The sequence below is a fragment of the Dama dama genome, chromosome 18 (genome assembly GCF_033118175.1).
Source record: "Dama dama isolate Ldn47 chromosome 18, ASM3311817v1, whole genome shotgun sequence".
NCBI lineage: Eukaryota > Metazoa > Chordata > Mammalia > Artiodactyla > Cervidae > Dama > Dama dama.
In genome coordinates this window covers 111470601-111491258 of record NC_083698.1, presented here as the reverse complement: position 1 = coordinate 111491258, position 20658 = coordinate 111470601, and the positions used below count along the sequence as shown (strand labels likewise).

General features: G+C 46.0%; 1 protein-coding gene across 10 annotated transcripts in view; it reads right to left on the bottom strand.

Moving 5' to 3' along the window:
* RBM33 (RNA binding motif protein 33) overlaps window positions 1-20658 on the bottom strand; it is a 109008-nt gene that overhangs the window by 16757 nt on the left and 71593 nt on the right. For 8 of the 10 annotated variants that reach the window (XM_061166210.1, XM_061166208.1, XM_061166201.1 and 5 more), the window contains 5 exons: window positions 19488-19620; window positions 18757-19100; window positions 17273-17539; window positions 15566-15853; window positions 11608-12243 (listed from right to left, as the gene is read on the bottom strand). In XM_061166210.1, coding sequence (XP_061022193.1) covers window positions 11608-12243; window positions 15566-15853; window positions 17273-17539; window positions 18757-19100; window positions 19488-19620 — 1668 coding nt within the window. The remainder of the gene's footprint in view (window positions 1-11607; window positions 12244-15565; window positions 15854-17272; window positions 17540-18756; window positions 19101-19487; window positions 19621-20658) is intronic. The other 2 variants (XM_061166203.1, XM_061166204.1) reach the window with 1 other exon arrangement.

The window sequence follows — 20658 nt, the reverse complement described above, 5'->3', positions numbered from 1 at the left end:
AGGATATACACACATATTCCTAATTGTTAAGAGCCAGTAATCCATTACTTATTAATTTACCTAAAATCAGATTAAAATTATGTTAGTACACGGTTCATAAATCCACTCTGCAAGGGTTAAGTTTTGCTGTTTTTTAAAACATCTTTTTTTTTTACAGGGGCGGACACATCACACTAGCCCCCAGCTCCCACCAGAGGCTGTGTCACACACACAGGAGGCACTGGGTCACTAAATTCTCCACACAGCTCAGCTCCCTAATAGTCTACTGACTGATTCTCCTCCAACTTCTACCTTTCTCACAAATGTGGATAAATGAACTGGCTCTGAATGGTCACCTCTATGGGAATGTCCTCCATTTACAGATTCCCTGGAAGCTCAAGAGAGGAGGCTGAAGTCTGTGGACAACTAAAGCATGTGCCATTCTGTGAGCGTCTAGAGAAACCAGTGATTTGCACTTTGCTGAATCTGTTTTTTGTTCACCAAGCCAAAATTTCCAGTGCGTGTAGATGGCACTGAGATATTTACTGAATAGAAACAATAAACAGCACACCCGCATCTAAACACGAAGTGGTTCTGAATGCTCTATGAAAAAAGCCTGTACCGTCAGGATACCAGGGCAGGCCACCCGTCCCTTAGTGCAGTGAGGTGTGTGCACCAGGAAACATTCTGCCACGCTGCAGAAACCGATCATTAGCTAGTACAAGTGGCCTAAAAGGAGTGATGTCCATACATATGATGGACAATGAGGAGTACTGTCACAGAATGTATCTTTAGCAACCCAAAAGTTACTTTTATTTAAAACCAAGAGCTTGTACCAAAAGTAGGGTGTGTATGTTTTAAGGTATACACTGTATATGTGTTTGGGTGATAAATATATAATATTGTAGTGACCCAATGATTTTTAAACTAGGAATTGAGAACATAAACATTTAGTCAATAAACATTGCAAGTAATAAAAATTCTCTTTACTGCTATTTTGAGTAAGAGACTGATGATAATTCACGCCTGACAATATTAGGTCACATAAAAACCCTGAAAAACCAAGTTCTAAATTTTTATTGTCCCTTTCAAGAAAGAGTTTAAAGTAGGCTTGTTTTCTATCTAAAGCTCAGAAACACAGGTAACGAGTATCACAAACGCCTCTCCGTTCAGGACCCTCTGAGATCGCCTAAAAGGACACAGGAGCCGAGTCTGAGAGCTGCACTCCTGCGGGTCTAGGCCGTACCTCGGGTGCGCCTTCCTCCTCACGGGCCTCATCGCAGTGCCTGCATCTCACAGGGCGGTGCCTGCATCTCGCAGGGCGGCGAGCACCTCGACTCCGCCCTCGTGGGGAGCGCCTCCAGTCCTAAGGCTGCCCAGGCCTTGGAACTGTGCTCCTTTTCTTCAGCGTTAATCGGCACTCACAGTCCTGCAACGCTCGCGAGAAGGGGAGCCCCACGCGGGCAGCGAAGCCCCTCACGGGCACCAGCCACCAAGCAGCCTCAGGACGGAAGAGAGACTGAAGAGGACCCGCACAGAGCAGGCACAGGACTTCATGAGTCAACGAGGAGCATGATACAGGGGCAGGCAGGGATTATGACAAAAGCCCAACTGTTAGGAAACACTGCTCCCATCTACTCACACAAGTGGGGGAGGCCCAAGCAGGCTCGAGTCACTCAGGTTCACAATAGGACAGCGTTTACGCCCCTATAGCTACAACGAGGGAACAAACTTCAAAACAGCGATGTCCAAGGCACTCCAGGTTCTTAATCACCAGACTCTTGGTATCATTCACCATGCCCTACCCAGACAGGGTGACAGAGCTGTTCTGGAATGTCTCCCAGCTGACAAGAAGTACACCGGGTCTGTTTCCCTCCATCTCCCTCAAGGTAAACATCACTGTTCTCACTGGTCACACACGGAGTGCTGCTTCCAGGACTTCCCATCCTGGGGGGTCTAAAGCATGGACTTCACATGGCCTCGTAGACAGGAGCTTACTCTTAACATCCAACCTAACGATTTTTAGCAGGGCTGGAAACAAAGGAACTGACCATCACTCAGTCACATCATGTTAAGTAAATGAAGGGTTACTGTAATACACTGCTTTGACTTTTTCCTGAAAATCAAGCTGAGGACTCAAGCCTTAAATAAGTAACAAGTTTTTTTATTTTGTAAGAAAGACCGTGCTGCTTTTCTTCCAATTGCGAGAACAATTATTTTCTTTCAAAACAGCACTAGGAAAAGCTATTCTCGGGGAAATTCTAAATCCCAGAGTTACTCCAGTTAACACTAGGAAACAGTCAACCTACTAATTTCTAGGCTGTGGCCAGAAACATATTTTTACACCTATTCTCACACACAGACACAGAAGAAAAAAGATGAAAGTTCAGAACTAACTCAAATGGAACCCACCCATTTATTTATGTCTTCTACAACTTACACATAATAGTTAACAGCACTGAAAAGACATCCCAAAATTGTTAGTACTCAGTTATGTAAACTTAAAAATACTGTCAATTCAAACAAGAACTTTTAGAAACATCCTGTCTTAATGTAAGGAAATCAGCAGTCATCTGTGGATGGCAGATTCCATCCACTCAAAGAAAGGAAATCCACCTTGCAAACAAATTTCTCTATGGCAGCACGGTTCCCTTTGAAATTCCTTACACAGTAGTGTGTTTAGACATGACCTTAAATTTCTTTTACTTCCTCCAGAACAGATGAGGAGAAAAGAAGTTTGGCCCATCTTAGACCAAACTGGAAATATTTTGTTGGTTTTTCCCCACAAATGATTTATCTTTTAATGAATACTGTAAAAAGTGCCTTTTGAGAGTAGTTTTTCTTAAACATAAGAGGCACTTCCTGAATTAAGTAAGCTAAAGAAATACTTTTTATCAGCTTCATCGTTATCCAAAAATGAGGTCTGTAGCCACCAACATTAGCAGGACAAATATACTTATAACAAATGGCTTAAATGTATAGATAAAAATGCCGACTGATACTGTCAGGGTGCCCCGCAGTTTGACAGATCAAATCTTATTTTCATTCTTAAATCCCATGAAGAAGTGATATCACTGACTTGCATTCACTGGTGAGCAAATTGATTAATCCCTCTCTATAGAAATCTCGACTCTTGATTACACCTATCAGACGTTAAGCAGCATTATTCTAGAGTGACAACACTTGACAAATTCCCCAACCATTTTTCTCAGCCTTTGTGGCCCTGCTAGCTTGTATTAACCCTGATGAAAAATTAATTTTCCTTATCTTCTTCTAAACCCCAAAATCCAAATCCGCCAAACTGGCAACTCTTTCTGTATAGGTATTATGAAAACCTCTAAAAGATTAATTGCATGTCTTCAGGTGACATTAAATTAATTTCTGTACTCATGACAGACATGTGATACTCCGCGCTGAGAGGACAGATAACATTGTCGGGACACACGGAAGGACAGTGGTTGGGGTCCCAGGGCAGCCTCTTATGAATTCTCCTGCTGATAAGGCCTACTTTACTGTCACAACGCTGCTGATCTGCAGCCCACAGACCTCACGGAACAGGTTCCTATTAACTGCAACAATACTGGGTCTAGCCTGTGATCTTTAGAAAGCTCACTCAGAATCTGGACAATAAATGATCTGCATGCTACACAAAGTTTCTCAACGCCAATGCATTTAAGGCTCTATTTTGTCTTTGAGACTACTGTTTAAAGGAGAAGAGAATAGAAATAATGTTCTTCTCCAGGCTCCTGGGTCAATCCCCTAATTAAACTGCTGCAGTATGATACAAGGTGAGAACAATTCACATGTGCAGTGTTCACCTAGTCTCTGCAATAAACTATCCTTACATAACGGCAAGCATGCAAAACGTGTAAGCAGCAACTTAAACCTAAAACGCTTCCTAATTCCAGTAAGAGGTCTACATCGGCTGAACTGAAACAAAACCCGTTAAGATGGAAGGCACCGCCCAAGGGCTTGGCTTCCTGGAGAAAGGAAAAGGACCCCAGCGGCAGGTACACCGATCTCTCTGTAGGGCGATACCACAGCCCACTGACGCAAGTGCTCTTGCTCTCAACATTCTACCTTTCTGAGACTAGGCAGGTTTGGGGAAACTGCTCAAAGGCAAAATTAACTGGCCTTTGGAGAAACAAGCAAGGTGCTAGGCCGACAAGGCGTCTCCAGTTTCCCAGGACGGGCAGCGGAGAAGGACCTCCTTCAGAGTGCGGGGCGACTTCCCTGTGCAGAGGACCTGGCTCACGGTCTAGCCAGCTGCTTGACGTGAGGACAGGGAAAGTACCCAGGTCACTGGAGGAAGCAGATTCCTTCTCTGCTGGAGAAGGTGGGGGAGCAAATCCTGATTCCTAATTACAGATGAACTATTTTTGATTTAACCACTCATCTCACTCGGAAACACTATATCCATAAAAACATCTATAAATGAATGTGCAGACATTTTGATTCATTAAGACTGATTTCTGTCCTCTAATGAACTGCAGTCCACTTCGCCCAAATGAAGAGGTCACGTATTTAAGAATGATTAAAAAATCATGTCTCTAGAAGTTATCAGTTCTTCCCACTAAAGTATTTCAAAGTTCTTAAAATTTTACCATACAGCGGCTTCTCCTCCAAGAAAAGTCTAGAATACACATCTTACCAAACAAGTGACTGACTGTTCAAGACACATGACCCATTCTTCCTCGGGCCTATGTTTCTGCCTTCCCACCATCTGTGCTCACCAGTGCCTCTAACAGGGAAATGATCAGGAGACACAAGAGACCACTCTGCCTACCGGAGAGGGACGGACGGCAGGGTGAGGGGGGCCGTGGTCCCCGAGCCGGGAGCCAGGCCACTGCCCCCGCCCCGTCTGCCCAGGCAGGGCGTCTCCTGGCTCTCCTCCCCGTGTCAGCATGGTTTCCCAAGCTCAGCCTCCCAGTCACAAGCCCACTGCAGTCCTGCCCTTGACTGCCTCGTTTCTGATGCACTTCCACCAGACCTGCTTTATCCTGGTCCTCTAGAATGTTCTCGGCTCCCGGCTACTGCGTGAAAGCATGGCATCAAGTCAGCTTCTGCCAGAAACCAGTGAGCTGCTCAGCGGAGCCCTCCGGCCCTGGGCAGGCAGCTGGCTGCTTGATGGAATGACGCCCGCACCGTCAGACTTGCCCTGCCTCGGCCTGGGGCTCCCTGAGAACGAGTCCTCGCCACCGACTCACGGAAGAGCAGCCCAATGAGATGCGGAATGACCCCGCCTTGTAAACGGAGCAGAGGAGGAGGGTGGGAGCAGACTGTAAACTTCAGCACGGAAGGGCGGCCACAAGAACTAACAAGGATTAACACTACTTTTGGTTAATGTTGCTTACTAGAGAGGGCTTCCTTGGTGGCTCCACCTGTCAAGCGGACTGCATTTGATCCCTGGGTGGGGAAGATCCCCTGGAGGACGGAATGGCAACCTACTCCAGCATTCTTGCCTGAGAATCCCACGGACAGAGGAGCCTGCTACAGCCCATGGGTCACAGAGAGCTGGGATTCGACTGAGCAGGCACACATAGCAACCTCGTGTTGTTGGCAACGACCTATGTGTTGTCATCAACAGATGCTTCTTAAATAACACACTTGAAACTGTCCTAAATTAAATTCAGAGACAAAAAATGAACCGAGGAGGAAACCCAGCCGCAGTCAGGAGCACTGACCGGGACACGCTCTGAAGGAGGGCGGGGCCCCGAGGGAGGGCGGGGCCGGGGGCGCACAGAGGCTGCGCCGGGAGCCCAGGCGTGTGCCTGGGGGCCGGGCAGAGACAGAGACCGCACTGCAGGAGCAGCGGCCGTCCGCAGGACCGCAGGACCACCGGCAGGCAGCGGGCGGGGCCGCTTCCACCTCCGCTGGGACTCCCCTCAGACCAGAGTCCCCAAGGCGTGAGCCAACACTGCTATCTCCAGTAAGTCTAGTAAATCTTACACTATTTTTGCAACATCTCTTAAATTGAGATTATATTTTATCAAAATAAAATGCCTCCACTCCACAAAAAAGGATCAGGACTGTACATATTTTACCTCCTGTACCACCTCTAAAGAAAATCTGACAATAACTTTCGAGGAAGAAAAAATCTACAAATGCAGGGCAACCCCCTGCAAGCCAAGAGCCCCACACAAACTACGCCCTTCGACGTGAAGCATTCTGACAGCCTCTGAAAAATAAAACGTGCTCTCCAGCCCAGACAGCTGGCTCCGCTGCTGGGGTACTGCGTGCTTCTCTCCCTGTGTGGCCCGCAGAGCGAAGGGCTCCTCACTTAATTTGCTGCAAATTCTCAACATTCTCATCACCTCAATCAGGATAAAGCAGCTGAATGCCCAACCTGCTTTCACTTTATCTTAAAGAATAGTCGTGTCCGACTCTGCGACCCCGTGGCCTGTAGCTCACCAGGCTCCTCTGTCCACGGGATTTCCCAGGCAAGAATATGGAGTGGGTCGCCATTTCCTCCTCCAGTAAAGAACAGTGGAAGAACGCATTCTTCCAGCCCTTAACTAAAGGAGAAGGCAGTAATACTGAGCATTCCTGAGTAACACAGGAAAGCACCTCAGCACCAGTGACTGAGAGCCCGGGTCTCAGGAATAACGCAGGTACTGACCAGCGCCCGGGGCTGGGCACGGGCACTCGCCTCCCCGGGTCACACTGGTGCTCGTGCAGGGCAGGTGACCTGATACATACACCTCACAGGTTCCCTGGTTCCCCTAAACTGAAAGACAGAGCTGTGGGCCTAATAACACTCCTGAATTTCGCCTGGCACATGCTTGTTCTTTCTTTTTTCTGGTGTTTAATCACAAATCATGGCTAGGGAGGACTACAGTAAGTTACACTGAACAGTCTGTATTTTTATATATGCTCAGTCAGTACCTGAGGAGCTTCTCTGGACTATGTGCTGGTTATGAACAGTTATGACGACGGGAGGAGTGGCGTGCCACGGGGCTTACAGGATCTTAGCTCCCAGACCAGGGACGGAAGCCGGGCCCTCAGCAGCAAGGGTGGAGTCCTAACCACTGGTCCACCAAGGGACATCTGCAGTTATGATTTAACAAGATTGCTCTCTTTTGGTTTCTGAGAATTAAATACTTAAAAAAAGTAGCTTTCTGAGAAGTGAGCAAATGGAGAATATTCCTATGTTTTAAGTAATAAAAATAGAACCATTCCATCAAATGCAATTTTTCAAGTTGATTACAATATTCGAGGAGGCACATTAAATTTTAGAAGCAACAGTTAACAATACGTAACACTCTTTAAAAGCAGTGTTAATGTGTTCCTTTTTAAGTCTCACCTAACAAATCCAGACAATAAAATATAAGTGCGGGAAAACAAAAATTCACAGAGAGATTTCATGTGTCTAATAACAACAGGTCTCTTTAAATTTCAAGTTCCCTTCATGATTTCAACCCAAAGTTTTAAATAAAAATCTGACCCACTCTGATTTATACAGAAATGTTCTAAGACACATTTACAGCACAGAGCAAGTCCCAGCCACCCTCCACTGGGGTACACCGCCATCCACTTCAACATACCAGGCCACTCCACATCATCCCTCCAGCCCTGACACCACTCACCACTCAGGGTACTCTGTTCTACCTCCAAACACCTCCTAAAATTCTCAGGGCTGGTCGCCACCAACCAGGGTTGGCAAGCGACATGAAACACCACCACTCCCTTACTCTAGAAAGCCCCCTAAAGATGTTCTGAATCAACTCTGATTACCGTATACTCACTGGAAACAGTAGACTATTCTCCCTAACTTAGAACTAAGGAACACGTGGGGAAAAGGAACAGCAAAAACAACTATTATAAACAGCAGTAAAGAGCACAAGATTCAGAGGCCTCACTCTACCAGTTAGTAGCTGAGTGGCCCTGGGCAACTAATGTAACCTCTCCAACACTCAACTTACTTAACTGTAAAAGGTAAATAATAGAGCTAACCTGTAAGGTTGCTGTGACTACACGCTAAGCAGCAACTGTGCTTGATAAGCAGTATGCTTGATAATACCTGATAAGCAGTAGCCACCACTTATTACATGGCACAAAATCAGGGAATGTGTTTCTAGACGGGGCCTTAGGAACATTCTGAAAAGAAAATGGACATTTATAAAGTAACTTCTCTGTGTTAGAAAGGTCCCAAAGAAATAAATAAGAGACCAGCATCCAGCCACGGGTCTCTCTCATCCACAGCCCTGTCATTTTCACCTCGCCCCACCCTAGTGTACACACGTGTGCATTCTGCCCTGGTGACAAGAACCTCAATCTCCAAGCTCCACACACATAACTTCAGGACGGCCAACACCACACACAATGCCAAGACCGCCCTCGAAGAAAGTGAGGGACAGCTCTGCGAGCTTTCAACCCAGACCACGACCCTGCTCACCTGACTGCCAACATCAAGAAAGACTCTTTGTTCCGTCCTTCCTGCAAACGCTTCCCATGTCCACAACGCATTAGCTCTAACAAAGAGGAACAAGACAGAAAGACCAGAGTCTCCTTGGATGATCAGTATGAATGAAAATCACTTTAAAAACAACATGATTAATGAAAGGGCTGACTGAAAAACCTCAACTTAAGACTCAGGCTCTTTCACCTTTCAAAAAACTCAACTTAGATAAATTATTTAATTAGAGATAATGAAATACAGAAAATGACAAAAAGAGAAGTTCTTGATGATTCACCATTGCCTCACAGGTAAAAGCTCGCCTAGAGAAACCTAATTTAAGTTATAGTATATTTTCAATTTGTATATCAGAATAAGACTGCCAAGAAAATTCTATTTTCCTAACAATTCTGTAGATGCATATTTTGACTCTGATCACCACCAGCGCATAATTTCTAAACAGCTTTATGTACCATGATAGTTCAGTGTCCTGTATGGAGATCAATGAACGCAAAGAATAATTTAATTAATACATCAGATGCCAGTTTAGGTTAAAAAAAAAGTGAAGGAAATAAAACCCTCTGAAGAGTACATTTCTCTAGGAAATCTTATAAACAAAACATATTTTTGCACTAACAGAAGGTGAAGAAGGCCTGGAATCATAGCAAAATACAAGAACATGGACTGACAGTGAGGTGCTTTTATTAAACAAGTAACTATAAACCTGAAATGCGCAAGTAGGAATCTCCATAGATACAATATACGAGTCAGTCCTCCCAGAGAGGAAGCCCCGGCGGACCCTCACCAGGGCGGCCAGTTCAGCTCCGGGTGCACAGCACAGCACAGTCCTGGGCATGAACGCCGCAGTCCCCGCACGGGGACAAAGGCCAGCAGGGGCAGAATAAGAGGGAAAATGACAGCGTACTTAGCACTTAAACTGCCTCCTTTTTGCACAATGGGTATGTTCTCTTATCAACAGTTCCTACCCACCAAAATACACACACACACACACACACACACACCCCCCATACAGCAGCAAAATCCCAGGACATGAGGGAAACACTGTTCTACTCCAGAGAGATGCAAACAAGAGACCACTATCCTCTGAAAAGGTGGAAGTTGCCAATATGGAGGCATTACTAGAATAAAAAATCTTAATTCATAGAACATGTTGGGTAACTTAAAACTTAAGGATTAAGAAGAACTAAAAAACCACTTCAACATTTGGCAGATAACTACTTCCATGTAAAATTCCTCTTTTGTTTTCCTGTGTATTGTAAAATCATACAGCATGATTTTAGAATATGATCTGATATAAAAACCATGTTTTCCATCAGAGCAAAAGAGAAAAAATAGAAGCAGATAAACTCTTCTGAAGACAAGGCGCTCATCAGTGGAAGACTGCCCGCAACAGCAGAGCCGTGCCCTGCACCTCCTAGCCCCCCAAAGCCCAGAGCGCACCAGCCCGCAGGGCGCCAGGTGACTGCCCTGGCAAAAGGCCCGCTCCCAACCTCGGCCCCAGGGCCCACCCTCTAAGTTAATGACTCCAGGAAAAACAGGAGACGCTGACAAAGACTAGGATTAAAACAAGGTCAGAAGCAAGGGGCCTCAAAGGTGCTGGAAACTGATGAACACTTGGGTTTTCATCTAGAGGTAAAACAATCTGATACAACACAGGCCAGCTACTTATCAACATTCTGAATGACACGAATGGAGGTGAGAAAAAACAGATTTGGTCTATCAAAATTTTTCTTATGGTATTTGAAACACTTCCATCTTCAGCATACAAGCTAAGAAACAAAAGCAGTGGAAACCTGATTAAAGGGCTAAGGACGAGGTGCCCCTAATTCTGTAAGGCAAACGGCTCCACACTCCTTGCACTTCCTAGTGGTCCTGGTTCCCTGGAGGTACTGAGAATCTGAGGTCCTTTACTTTTCCTACAGGATTCCCAGGTGGCACTAGAGGCAAAGAACTCGCCTGCCAATGCAGGAGACATAAGAGACATGGGTTGGACATCTTTCCCTGGGTTGGAAAGATCCCCTAGAGGAGGGAATGGCAACCCACGCCGGTATTCTTGTTTGGAGAGTATCATGGACAGAGGAGCCTGGTGGGCTACAGTCCATGGGGTCACACAGACTCAGACACGACTGAAGCGACTTAGCATGCACGCCCTTTTCCTACTATAAATAATTTGTGGTTAATTCATTACAATTAAAGCAAAAGATGGGCGTACCTTCTATAGTAAGTAAAGACTACACAGCAGGGTTAAGAAAGTAAAGACTACACGCCAGGGTTAAGAAAGCACCAGGTGGCTCAGTGGTAAAGAATCGCCTGCAATGAAGACAACGCAAGTTCGATCCCTGGGTCAGGAAGATCCCCTGGAGAAGGAAATGACAACCCACTCCAGTATTCCTGCCTGGGAAACTTCATGGACAAAAGAGCCTGGCCGGCTACACAGCCCATGGGGTCGCAGAGTTGGACATGACTGAGTGACTGAACAGCATCAGCATTCTAGCGGGTTGACAGGAGGATCTCCTGCAGCGGGGTCTATCTGCATCCTATCTGCTCCCTTTAAGCGCTGGGATTATCCAGACCGCAAAGGCAGGCTGCAGCTGCTGTGCCTCATTACCGACACGCCAAGACGGGCACTGAGCTAAGGTGAGGAGGGGAGCGAGGTGTGCCCCGCTTCTGAAGCAGGCCATGGGAGATCCCCCATGATTTCACGTTAGGGTTCTGTCGATCCCCTCCTTCCTCAAACAGGGATGGGGGGATGGAGCAACCAGCCTGAACTGGAAGACAGGGAAATGGTGTTTGGGACAAAGCTGCTTCAAAGCAACACACACTGCCCCCTCCCCACCCACTGACACTCACTGAATCTAAAGCTACACGCAATAGATTATCTGTTCTGTGGTAAAGGAAATTTAATTTTTAAAACAAAATTGAGGATTGTACTATAAAGTATTTACAAAAAGAGGTTAAAAATTCTACAAAACTCCTAAATCAGGACTTTAGGAATTGTCACACTGATTTTCCACTAAGATTCAAGAGATCTGAAGCAGGGGTCCCAGCGGGAAGCAGCATCTCAAGGACCCTCCCACAGCACTTCAGGGGACAAGGGCTGCCCATGGGACTGCAGAGGGTGACCTGACCTCCCCTTCACAGACTCTCTGGGAGCTGGGACACACTCAGAGAAACACAGAGTCCAAGAGGCCCTGGTGACCTCGTCAACTTACCCCGCCTGACAACTTAATCACCCTGACCTTGGAGCTGACGTGCGGCCCGTCTCCACCGCCGCTGTTGGCCCGGTGCATGACAGTCCTTTTGGTGCCAGGCTTGGCCTCCGGGGGCCGGCCCTGGAGGGATGCGGCTCGAGCAGTCTGCGAGGGGGGCGGCGGGCCCTCCCCGTCGGCGGGCTTTACCTGCAGGACTTTGTGCTGAGCTGGACTCTGAGGTATGGTTCTGGCCTGTCTCAAGTGTTTCAGTGGTTTCATCTGTTGTCCTGGATACTGTGTGTGAGCACCAGACGGCACAAACCCCGATGCTTTGGGTGGAACGTTTGCAACGGCCGCATCCTGGTTTTTCACCAAGAGTCTGTTTTTCACGTTGGGTCTGACCGGAGGCCCCGGGAAGGGGAGCAGCGGGTTACCGTTGGCGGGTGGCAGGGCGGGCGTCTGCTCGGTGGGTGCGGCGGGGGCGGGCGGGGCGCAGAGCTGCTGCTGCTGGGCCAGCCTCTCGAGCAGCTCCTTCTTCCGGGCGCCCGCCTGCTGCTGCCGCCGCAGCTCTTTCTGCTTCAGGATCTCCTCTCGCAGGCGCTTCTGCTCCTCTATCTTCAGGCGGTACAGCCGCGTCTCCTCATCTTCATCAGGAGACTGCAACCAGAAACACACGTGCTTTACTCTGGAGTACGAGGCAAGCTACAGTTCCAGTCTGTTTCAACAAACTTAAGAAAAGGCACTTTCTAAAAACCCTTTAATTCAGGATCTGAAAGAAACCATTCAAATCTGCCTATAGACTTTAAGTGGAACTCCTTCCCCGGGGGAGGGAAAAAAAAAAATTCACACAGCTAAAGCTAATTTGGAAAATCTTATCAGAATATTAAAAATGAAATAATGTAAATTTCCACTCATTTACAACTTTAAATCAATTAAACTATTCATTTATGATATCAAAATATGTTTGAAATGGAAACTGCAACAGCAGGGAGGCCCTGCTGTCACACAGGCTTTATCTGGCTCTTCTCTGACGAACCAACAAAAGGTGGGGTGTAAATGACCTGAAAGGGCCTGATTAGAACTATTGATTTTTTGTACAGAATTTTCAGTCTGATCTCAAACTCATTTGTCACAGAATAATTGCTTATAATGAACAGCCAAGTCAATCTCTCTGACCTTGAACTCATGCACTCTCCTCAGAATCAAAATGCTGCCAATTGCAGTATTGGAATATTAATGGTATATAAGGGATGCCTTTAATATGCCAGCCTCAAACCATTCTATCAAAAGAATCTTTATATAAAGTCCAATAATTTTCAAAAAAAAAAAAAAGGCATTCAGAGAGGAAACTTTATTAGAAGTTAAGCATGTTTAAAATTGTAATAATTTTCTTTCAAAAAATCATAGATATCATCACTCACAGACCCTTTCCAAGAGAATGTAATAGGGTTTAATCTACCCAGAATTCACTGTTAACAAATAAACCTTACGAGTTTGGAATTAAGAGACCAAAGCTTCCCTCATAGCTCACTTGGTAAAGAATTTGCCTGCACTGCAAGAGACCCGGGTTTGATCCCTGGGTTGGGAAGATCCCCTGGAAAAGGGAATAGCAACCCACTCCAGTATTCTTGCTTGGAGAATCCCATGGACAGAGGAGCCTGGCAGGCTACAGTTCCATGGGGCTGCAAGAATCAGACATGACTTAGCAACTAAACCACCACCGTAAGACTAAAACATCGCTGAAGAGTTGCCTGGCGCCCCAGGGCCCACACACTGGACCTACAAGACACAGAGCCAGGGCCTCACCCCCTGCATCTCAGGAGCAGCTCTGACAACTCAGTCATCTAACGTCAAACAGCAAATCTGAAGCTAGAGGAGGGCTACACGGAGCTGGAAGTGACCCCAGGGGAAGAGAGGAAACCAGAGGTTCAAAAAGCCCAAGAGCCAGGCCGTTCTGGGGCAGCAGTAACAGGAGCCACTGTTTCAGAGGCAGGAAGCTAACACCCGCTAGGGTTTTTCCCCACGGAATCGAACAACAGTTAAAGTATGTTCAAGAATAGAGGTAGAAATATTTCAAAATAGACCTGTCCTTTATTATGTCATTATCAACTGTGTGAATATAAGAGAAATCACATTTCACATTTACCTAAGCAAAATAAATAGAAGACTTTAAAAAGAAAAAAAAAAAACACCACACAAAAAATTGTACTCCTGGTTCCACTCCACTTACACTGTGGCCACCTGCAAGTTCCATTTCATGCACAAAGTGCCCGTTTTCCTCTAGAGAAGACGTCTTCAGAAGCCTGCTTGAACCAACTACTATGGAAGGGACGGACAGATGTGGCCAACACTATGCCTAAAAGGCCACGCTGCTCATTTTAGCCACTGTCGTTATAAAAGTGTACGTGACCTCACTTTTCTGAGCCAGATCCGTTTATACATGAGTTAGGAACTACCTACATAAACTAAAAGCAAGATAAAAACTGTCAGCAAAGATTTCTGAATTATCCCAGTCCACTTTGTAAATCTACATTATTCTTTCATATATTGATTTTAAAACCATAATGCCACCCTTGTTCTAATCAGATGTTTTTAAATGTTAACTCAGTATTTTTACCTTATACTCACACTTCTGATTTAGAAGTATTACCTTAACAGCTGCTATAGTAACTTATTAGAAGACAATCTAATAAGACACGACCTGCTTACGTTCTTACCTGAGAAAACTCTTTGTGCCACTACTCTTTTATACATTAAGGTACTACACAGTACTTATTTCTCACATTCTAACACTACTACAGAACTAGCATGACTTTCACATACAAGTCTTCTGCTGCGTCTCTGACACATACGCCCAACAGCGTGGGACACGTGAGGTAACAGGCTCAGAGCTGCTCTGCTGGCGACGGCAGCAGGCTGTTCAGGGGTGTGCCCTGGCCTGCACCACACTGAACACCCAGGCTTTGTGAGAGCTGCATCGCACTGGGGGAGACAGCGCCCAGCCTCCGTGTCTGTAACTCTAGGCGGAGCCCAGAGGGGACCCCAACTGCAGGGAAGCAGTAGACAAGCGCACGCAACACCTGGACAGGAGACCAATGGACAGAAGGGGCTCGTCCGAGGAGTAAGCTAATAAATTTTTACTACTGTAAAGAAATTTTCTAAAAATTTTAAGCTTCATGACTAATACTGCATTAATACTGAGCTGCCTCTAAGCAAAACACAACCAAGCAGTCAAAACTATATCAAATAACATCTCAATTTGAAATCACACAGAATACTGACTTGCATTTTTATTTATTCTTACATATTTATACCTACTTTGAAGTCAGCAATAATATAGACAATTCCAAACAAACTACGCCCACCCCCAACTTACCTAAAGGTCCAAAGAAAAACTGGTCCTATGTTCTGGTAGTTCACAGTGTAAAAGCAGAACAAGTCACAGGAACGGAAGAGTGTGTGTCAGGGGTCAGCTAACTCAGGCCATGAGCCACACTGGGCCCAGCACCGGACTCTTCACACAGAGAGCTCACAGCACACAGCCATGCCCGTCCATGTAGGAGCTGTCTACAACCGCTTCTGTGCTAAACCTGCAGAGCTGAGCCATTCTGAGCGACCATCCGGACTGTAAAGCCCGAAATATTTATCATCTGGGCCTTTTAGAGAAGTAGTCTGCTAAGATTCCTGATATACAAGGATTCTGCAACATAGAACTGCAACTATATAAATATATAAACACAATCTAAGACAGGGCCAGTGAAAATGAAACTATCTTCTATGAATATGGTGATTAGGTTACAAGGAGGAGCCGGTGAAAACAAAGTGGGAAGATTCTGGGAAGAACACACTGGATGCTAAGTGTGTTCTAAGCAGGTCAGAAGTACTTACCTTTTACCTAAGAAGTACAGGTTGATTATAAGATCTCCCTGTTTGAGACCAAGTATTGTTTTTAATTAAAAAGAAAAAGAAAAAGCCCCACCTCTGGTTCTGTCTTTGCTTCCTCTTTAGGCTGACCCACAGGGCTAAGTGGCTTGACTCTCCCTTCAGTCTTCCCCTGCGCGTTCCTGGGCCCCACCCCGGGCCTCGAGGGCGGAGACGTGCTCATGATGGGTTTCACTTGAGCCGCAGGTGTGGAGGAGCAGCGACTGGTACTCATCTCTATAACATGAGATGGCGCGATTGGTAATTCACGCAAATTACTATTTCTCGGAGCAGTTGGCTGCATTTGTTGCATTGGTCGCTTGGTTACATTCTGAGAAGTAGTGTTCTGTCACAAGAAGAAAGAAATTGTAATTACAACTGGAAACTCAGGAGAAGAAACTGGGCACATTAGATTAATTCTGACTGAGTAAGTGACTTCTCTTTTGGGAGGCAGACACTGTCCCACTGGTAAACATTTTCCTCCTACATAAATGTCTCTTGCTCTGTGTAGCAGCATACCCTACAGCTAAGCCCTGGGGCTGGGAAAGGCATCATGCCGGCAGGCGGACAGCTTCCTCTTTATGGACATTACACCAGATGACTGCAGCAGGTGCCTTACAGGACTGGGACAGTTTTAACAGAATCAACAGAGCAACAGGGACCCTCCTGCATGAGGAGTCAGCTGGGTCACTGGCACCCCAGTACTGACCACGGTGCCAGTTCTGTGGACCCCCACGGTCAACAGGCCCCCAAATTCCAGGTAGAACAAGGAACAAAGCATTAAGCTAGTGCCCTAAAAAACTACACTCTGGAGGAGAAAGAGGCCCAAAGGTTTCATCAGAGAGGACACATGTCAGTCATGTTCGTTCTCTGGATTCGCAACAGACCCCACACCTGGAGGAGCATGCGGATCTGTGAGAGGCCAGGGAGGGAGTGCCCCAGGCGGCACAGCTCAAGGCTGGGGGCATCGTCTGCCACTAACCCTGTAAGGTGAAGTCCAGGTGACAAGGCACCCTCTTTTCCAGATCTAGAAACTCTTTCCATTTCTCATATCACTTTAGTCTCAATGTTACTCAAAGAAAAACACAGCTTTGCTTCCCTGGCGGTTCAGACAGTAAAGAATCCACCTTCAATGGAAGCAACCTGGGTTCGATCCCTGAGTGGGGAAGATCCCCTGGAGAAGCAAACGGCAACCCGCTCCAGTGTTCTTGCCTGGAAAATCTCATGGACAGAGGAGCCTGCTGGGCTACAGTCCACGGGGTCACAGAGAGTCGGACATGACTGAAGTGACTTAGCATGTGTGCATCTAATGGGGGACAAGACAGTAATGATGACTAATCTTTGAATTTCAAAGCAACACGCATCTTCTAGCCTCTCTCAATGCCCGACAAGCCAGACATCTGCTGACAGCACTTGAATCAGTGTGGCTCTCGCCCACGATTAAGCTCCACGAAGGCAGGAAATGTGTCTCTTTTGTGCACTGCTCTATTGCCAGGAACTAGAGTAACGCCTGACAACAAAAGATATTCAATAAATTCTTTCTGAATTCACTTACATCTGCATTAGTTGCCCAAGGAGTTAGAGACAATCTTGGTACCAAGTAATAAACCACTGGCAAAGGTAGGATGACTATCACCCAAGAATATTTTCTAAAGTTATGTGTCAATCAATAACCTCATCTATCACCACAGAAACAGGCAGATACACCAAAGTCCTGTGCCAGGACAGGTGTCCCCGGAGCCGGCCGAGGACACGGGACACTTACGTGCCGCAGCCCCGGGCGCTGGGGGCATGGCATCCGGCTGCTGCTGGGCTGAGGCTGGGCCGCCGGCATGTGAGGCCTGAACTGGGGCTGGGCCACGGGCATCAGCGGCGGGGGCGGCACGGAGAGGTGATGGTGGTGCTGCTGCGGCTGGTGCGGAGGCTGGTGCGGCGGGGGCGGCTGCAGCGGGGGCTGCAGCGGGGGCTGCAGCGGGGGCTGCTGCTGCGGCTGCGGCTGGTGTGGCGGGGGCAGCGGGGGGTGCAGCGGCCCCTTCCAGGCAAGAGAGAGAGAGGACAGTTTACCACCTGTGAACTATTCACCTTCCAGTGCAGCCACTTCCCTAAAAACCCCAACACCAGAAGGAACTTCAAGTGGCACTAAAATTCCATTTTAGATTGGTTGATGAAGGTGAATGATACCTTAAAGGCAGTAATAAGCCAAAAGCTACTCTCTGGCATTTTACATTTGCTCTAAACCCTCAAATTCTGAAATTCCAGGAATGTATCCTAAGGAAACAACTAAGAAGGAAGGAAACACAGCCTCAAGGATGTTCTCGGCAACACTCTTTCTAACACCCAAGTACTGAAAGCAATCAATGAGTGCCTGAGCCAGGACCAGCAAGATAATGTCAACCTGTGCAGTAGTGAAAGATACTCCACCACCACGAGAGATGGCAATAAGGAGCTAACTGGGGAAAGAAAGCATCACGAGGATGCAAGCACCGGCAGACTGAGAACTGTGTCACCCCAACGCCAGGGGTAACTGTTTCTAGATGGTGGAACCAAAGTGAACCCATGCCTGTGGCGCTAAAATAGAGGAGTCCTAATCACTGGTCCACCAAGGAATTCCCAAATTATATTTTTTTAATAAAATAATTTAGGAAGAAAAATTTCATCTTACTTTAACATCTTAAGAAATAACCATTTACCTGTTTTTATTTTAGGTACATATTCTATGTGGTTTCTATATAATTGGTTCAAACATATCATCATCACACACCTTAACAGTAAACTTAAAACATGAGATGAAACATTCTGGGTAAGAGCAGACTCCAGCAGCTGATGAAAAAACCCACCAGCAGAGGGCACTCAAATCTCTCAAATAATGAGGCAGCAGCAACCGGTTTCTCCCCACTCATTACACACTGCAGGAACGTGATCTGACAAAGAAGCTGACTTCCTGTTAACCTTCTGAGAATCTCGCAGTGATAAGCGAAGGTATTATCAAAACATGTCCTAATTTTATTAGTAGTATATAGAACATCCTTTACAAAATCTTAACACTGAATTTTTTCATTTCCCCCAAAAATGACAATCACTACGTCCATTTTTCCTATGGTTAAGAAAATAAGCAATATTAACAAAGCTGTCTTAATCAAGAGTACATTAAGTTTAACACCCTTGTTCTTTAAACACTCTCCACATCTCAGTAGACTAGAATGAAAATGTGGAGCTTGTCCTTCGGATTCTGAAACACAAGTCACTCACCTGCAGACTGGGCTGCGTGTGGGTGGGCAGGAAGGGCTGTCCGGGGCCCGGCAGGAAGGGCTGGCGAGGAGGGATGAAGGGCCTCGTGGCTGCGGACCCCGGCTGGCTGAAGTGCAGGAGCCCCACCGGCCCCGGCGGCTGGAGGGCTGGCCTCACGGGCCTCTCTCTGGGGAACACAGTCTGCTGCCCCTGCTGACTGAACGCTGGGCCGGGCTGGGTGAAGGGCAAGGGACTGGGCGTGGGCACAGGGTGACCACTGCTGAGGAGCGTGGGAGGAGGTGGCGGTGGCGGGGGACTTCGTTGCTCCAGGAAGAGATGGCTCGGGAACCTTGGCTCACCTGAAACTGAAGGGAGTTGCAACATTAACTACCTCTAGTTACACAGAACACTCTGCAGACATCAGGTTTACGTACTGTCCTACTAAGGACAAAAGTTAACCAGTGGTGATTGGGGGCGAGTGTCTGAAAAGAATTCTATATTTTGCTTATGTGTTTCTAGAATTGCTTCCTTAGTTATTTTCTACAGATGATGTCCTCCTTCATGTGAGATCTTCACATTTCAGATACCACTAATGTCCAATTTTAGCATCTGAAATGACAGGCAGGGCTATGGTACAAGCACCTGACACTTAACAAATCCCCGACCGGGAGCTGAGCAGGGTTTAAAGCATCAACACGGTCAGGCACATAGCCCCACACGGCTCTGCTCCTGTCCTCCACACCCTCCTTTACCTCCCAAGAAGAAAGGGTCTCGCTCCTGGGGCGGGGGCGGGGCCCTCCACTGGTCCTGAAGAGGAAGCCGAGGGGGCTGGCTGAAGTTGTTGGGGACGGGGCCAGGCGTGTGCTGCGGGAACTCCGGAGGGCCCTAAAGAACAACGGGAAAACAGGATGGAAGGCGGGGAAATAAACAGTAATGTTCAGAAAGGTCTATGTGTTTTCAGTTTTCCTCTGAAAACATCAAGTAACTGATCTCCTGCAGCCCCATCCCCATCTATATATATAACCTCATATTACAAAATAGGTGCATTCTGTATATCTTTGCCATAATTAAACAGTCAACCATCAAAATGCAACACCTAAAAATTAATTCAATGTTTACACAGTACTACAGAACCAGCAGAATATTATTTTTAAGCTTACTGAAATCCACACAATTATTGACCTTCTTGCCCATTATCTAAAAGACTAAATGTCTACTTCCAGTGTTCCTGACATTTATCTTCTCAAATGTGCTATTCTTTGCTACCTTTCTGACACAACCATAAGCCACAGCTATTACTTCAAAAGAAAAAGAAATTGAATGTGTACTGTAACAAAAATCAGGCATCTCTGATGAAACAGAAAATGTGAAAATGTTTAAGAAACCACATTATTACAAAAGAAATACTACAGTCAGATTCCACTGGCTAAATAATTCTAAACTCTTGCAGATTACCATTTTTCAAGAACAACATATTACCAGTAGAACTTTACCAAAAAAACAAAAAATAAAATTACTTCTTTTTCAGCCAGTATTTTATAATAACTTTAACTGAAATATCATCTATAAAAATTTTGAATCACTATATTATACACCCAGAACTAATATTGTAAATCAACTATATCTCGATTCTTAAAAAGTCATTTTTCAGTTGGTTTTTCAAGTATTTACTGAGAGTTTTAAAAAACTACATTTACTTAAGAAAGCCCCACATTTTCCCCTTATTTTTCCAGAAATTCATTAATTATATATACTATCATCAAAATAATTTTCATTTAATAGCACTTCATTAAGTATTTCTCAACTTTAAAAAAAATCACATTTCCCATAAACTTGAAATTCTAAAGATTTTCCTGTCCTTTTATTACTAATACAACTAGCTAGTCTTTCTAAATGTGGCATTATATTACAATGTTGAAAACA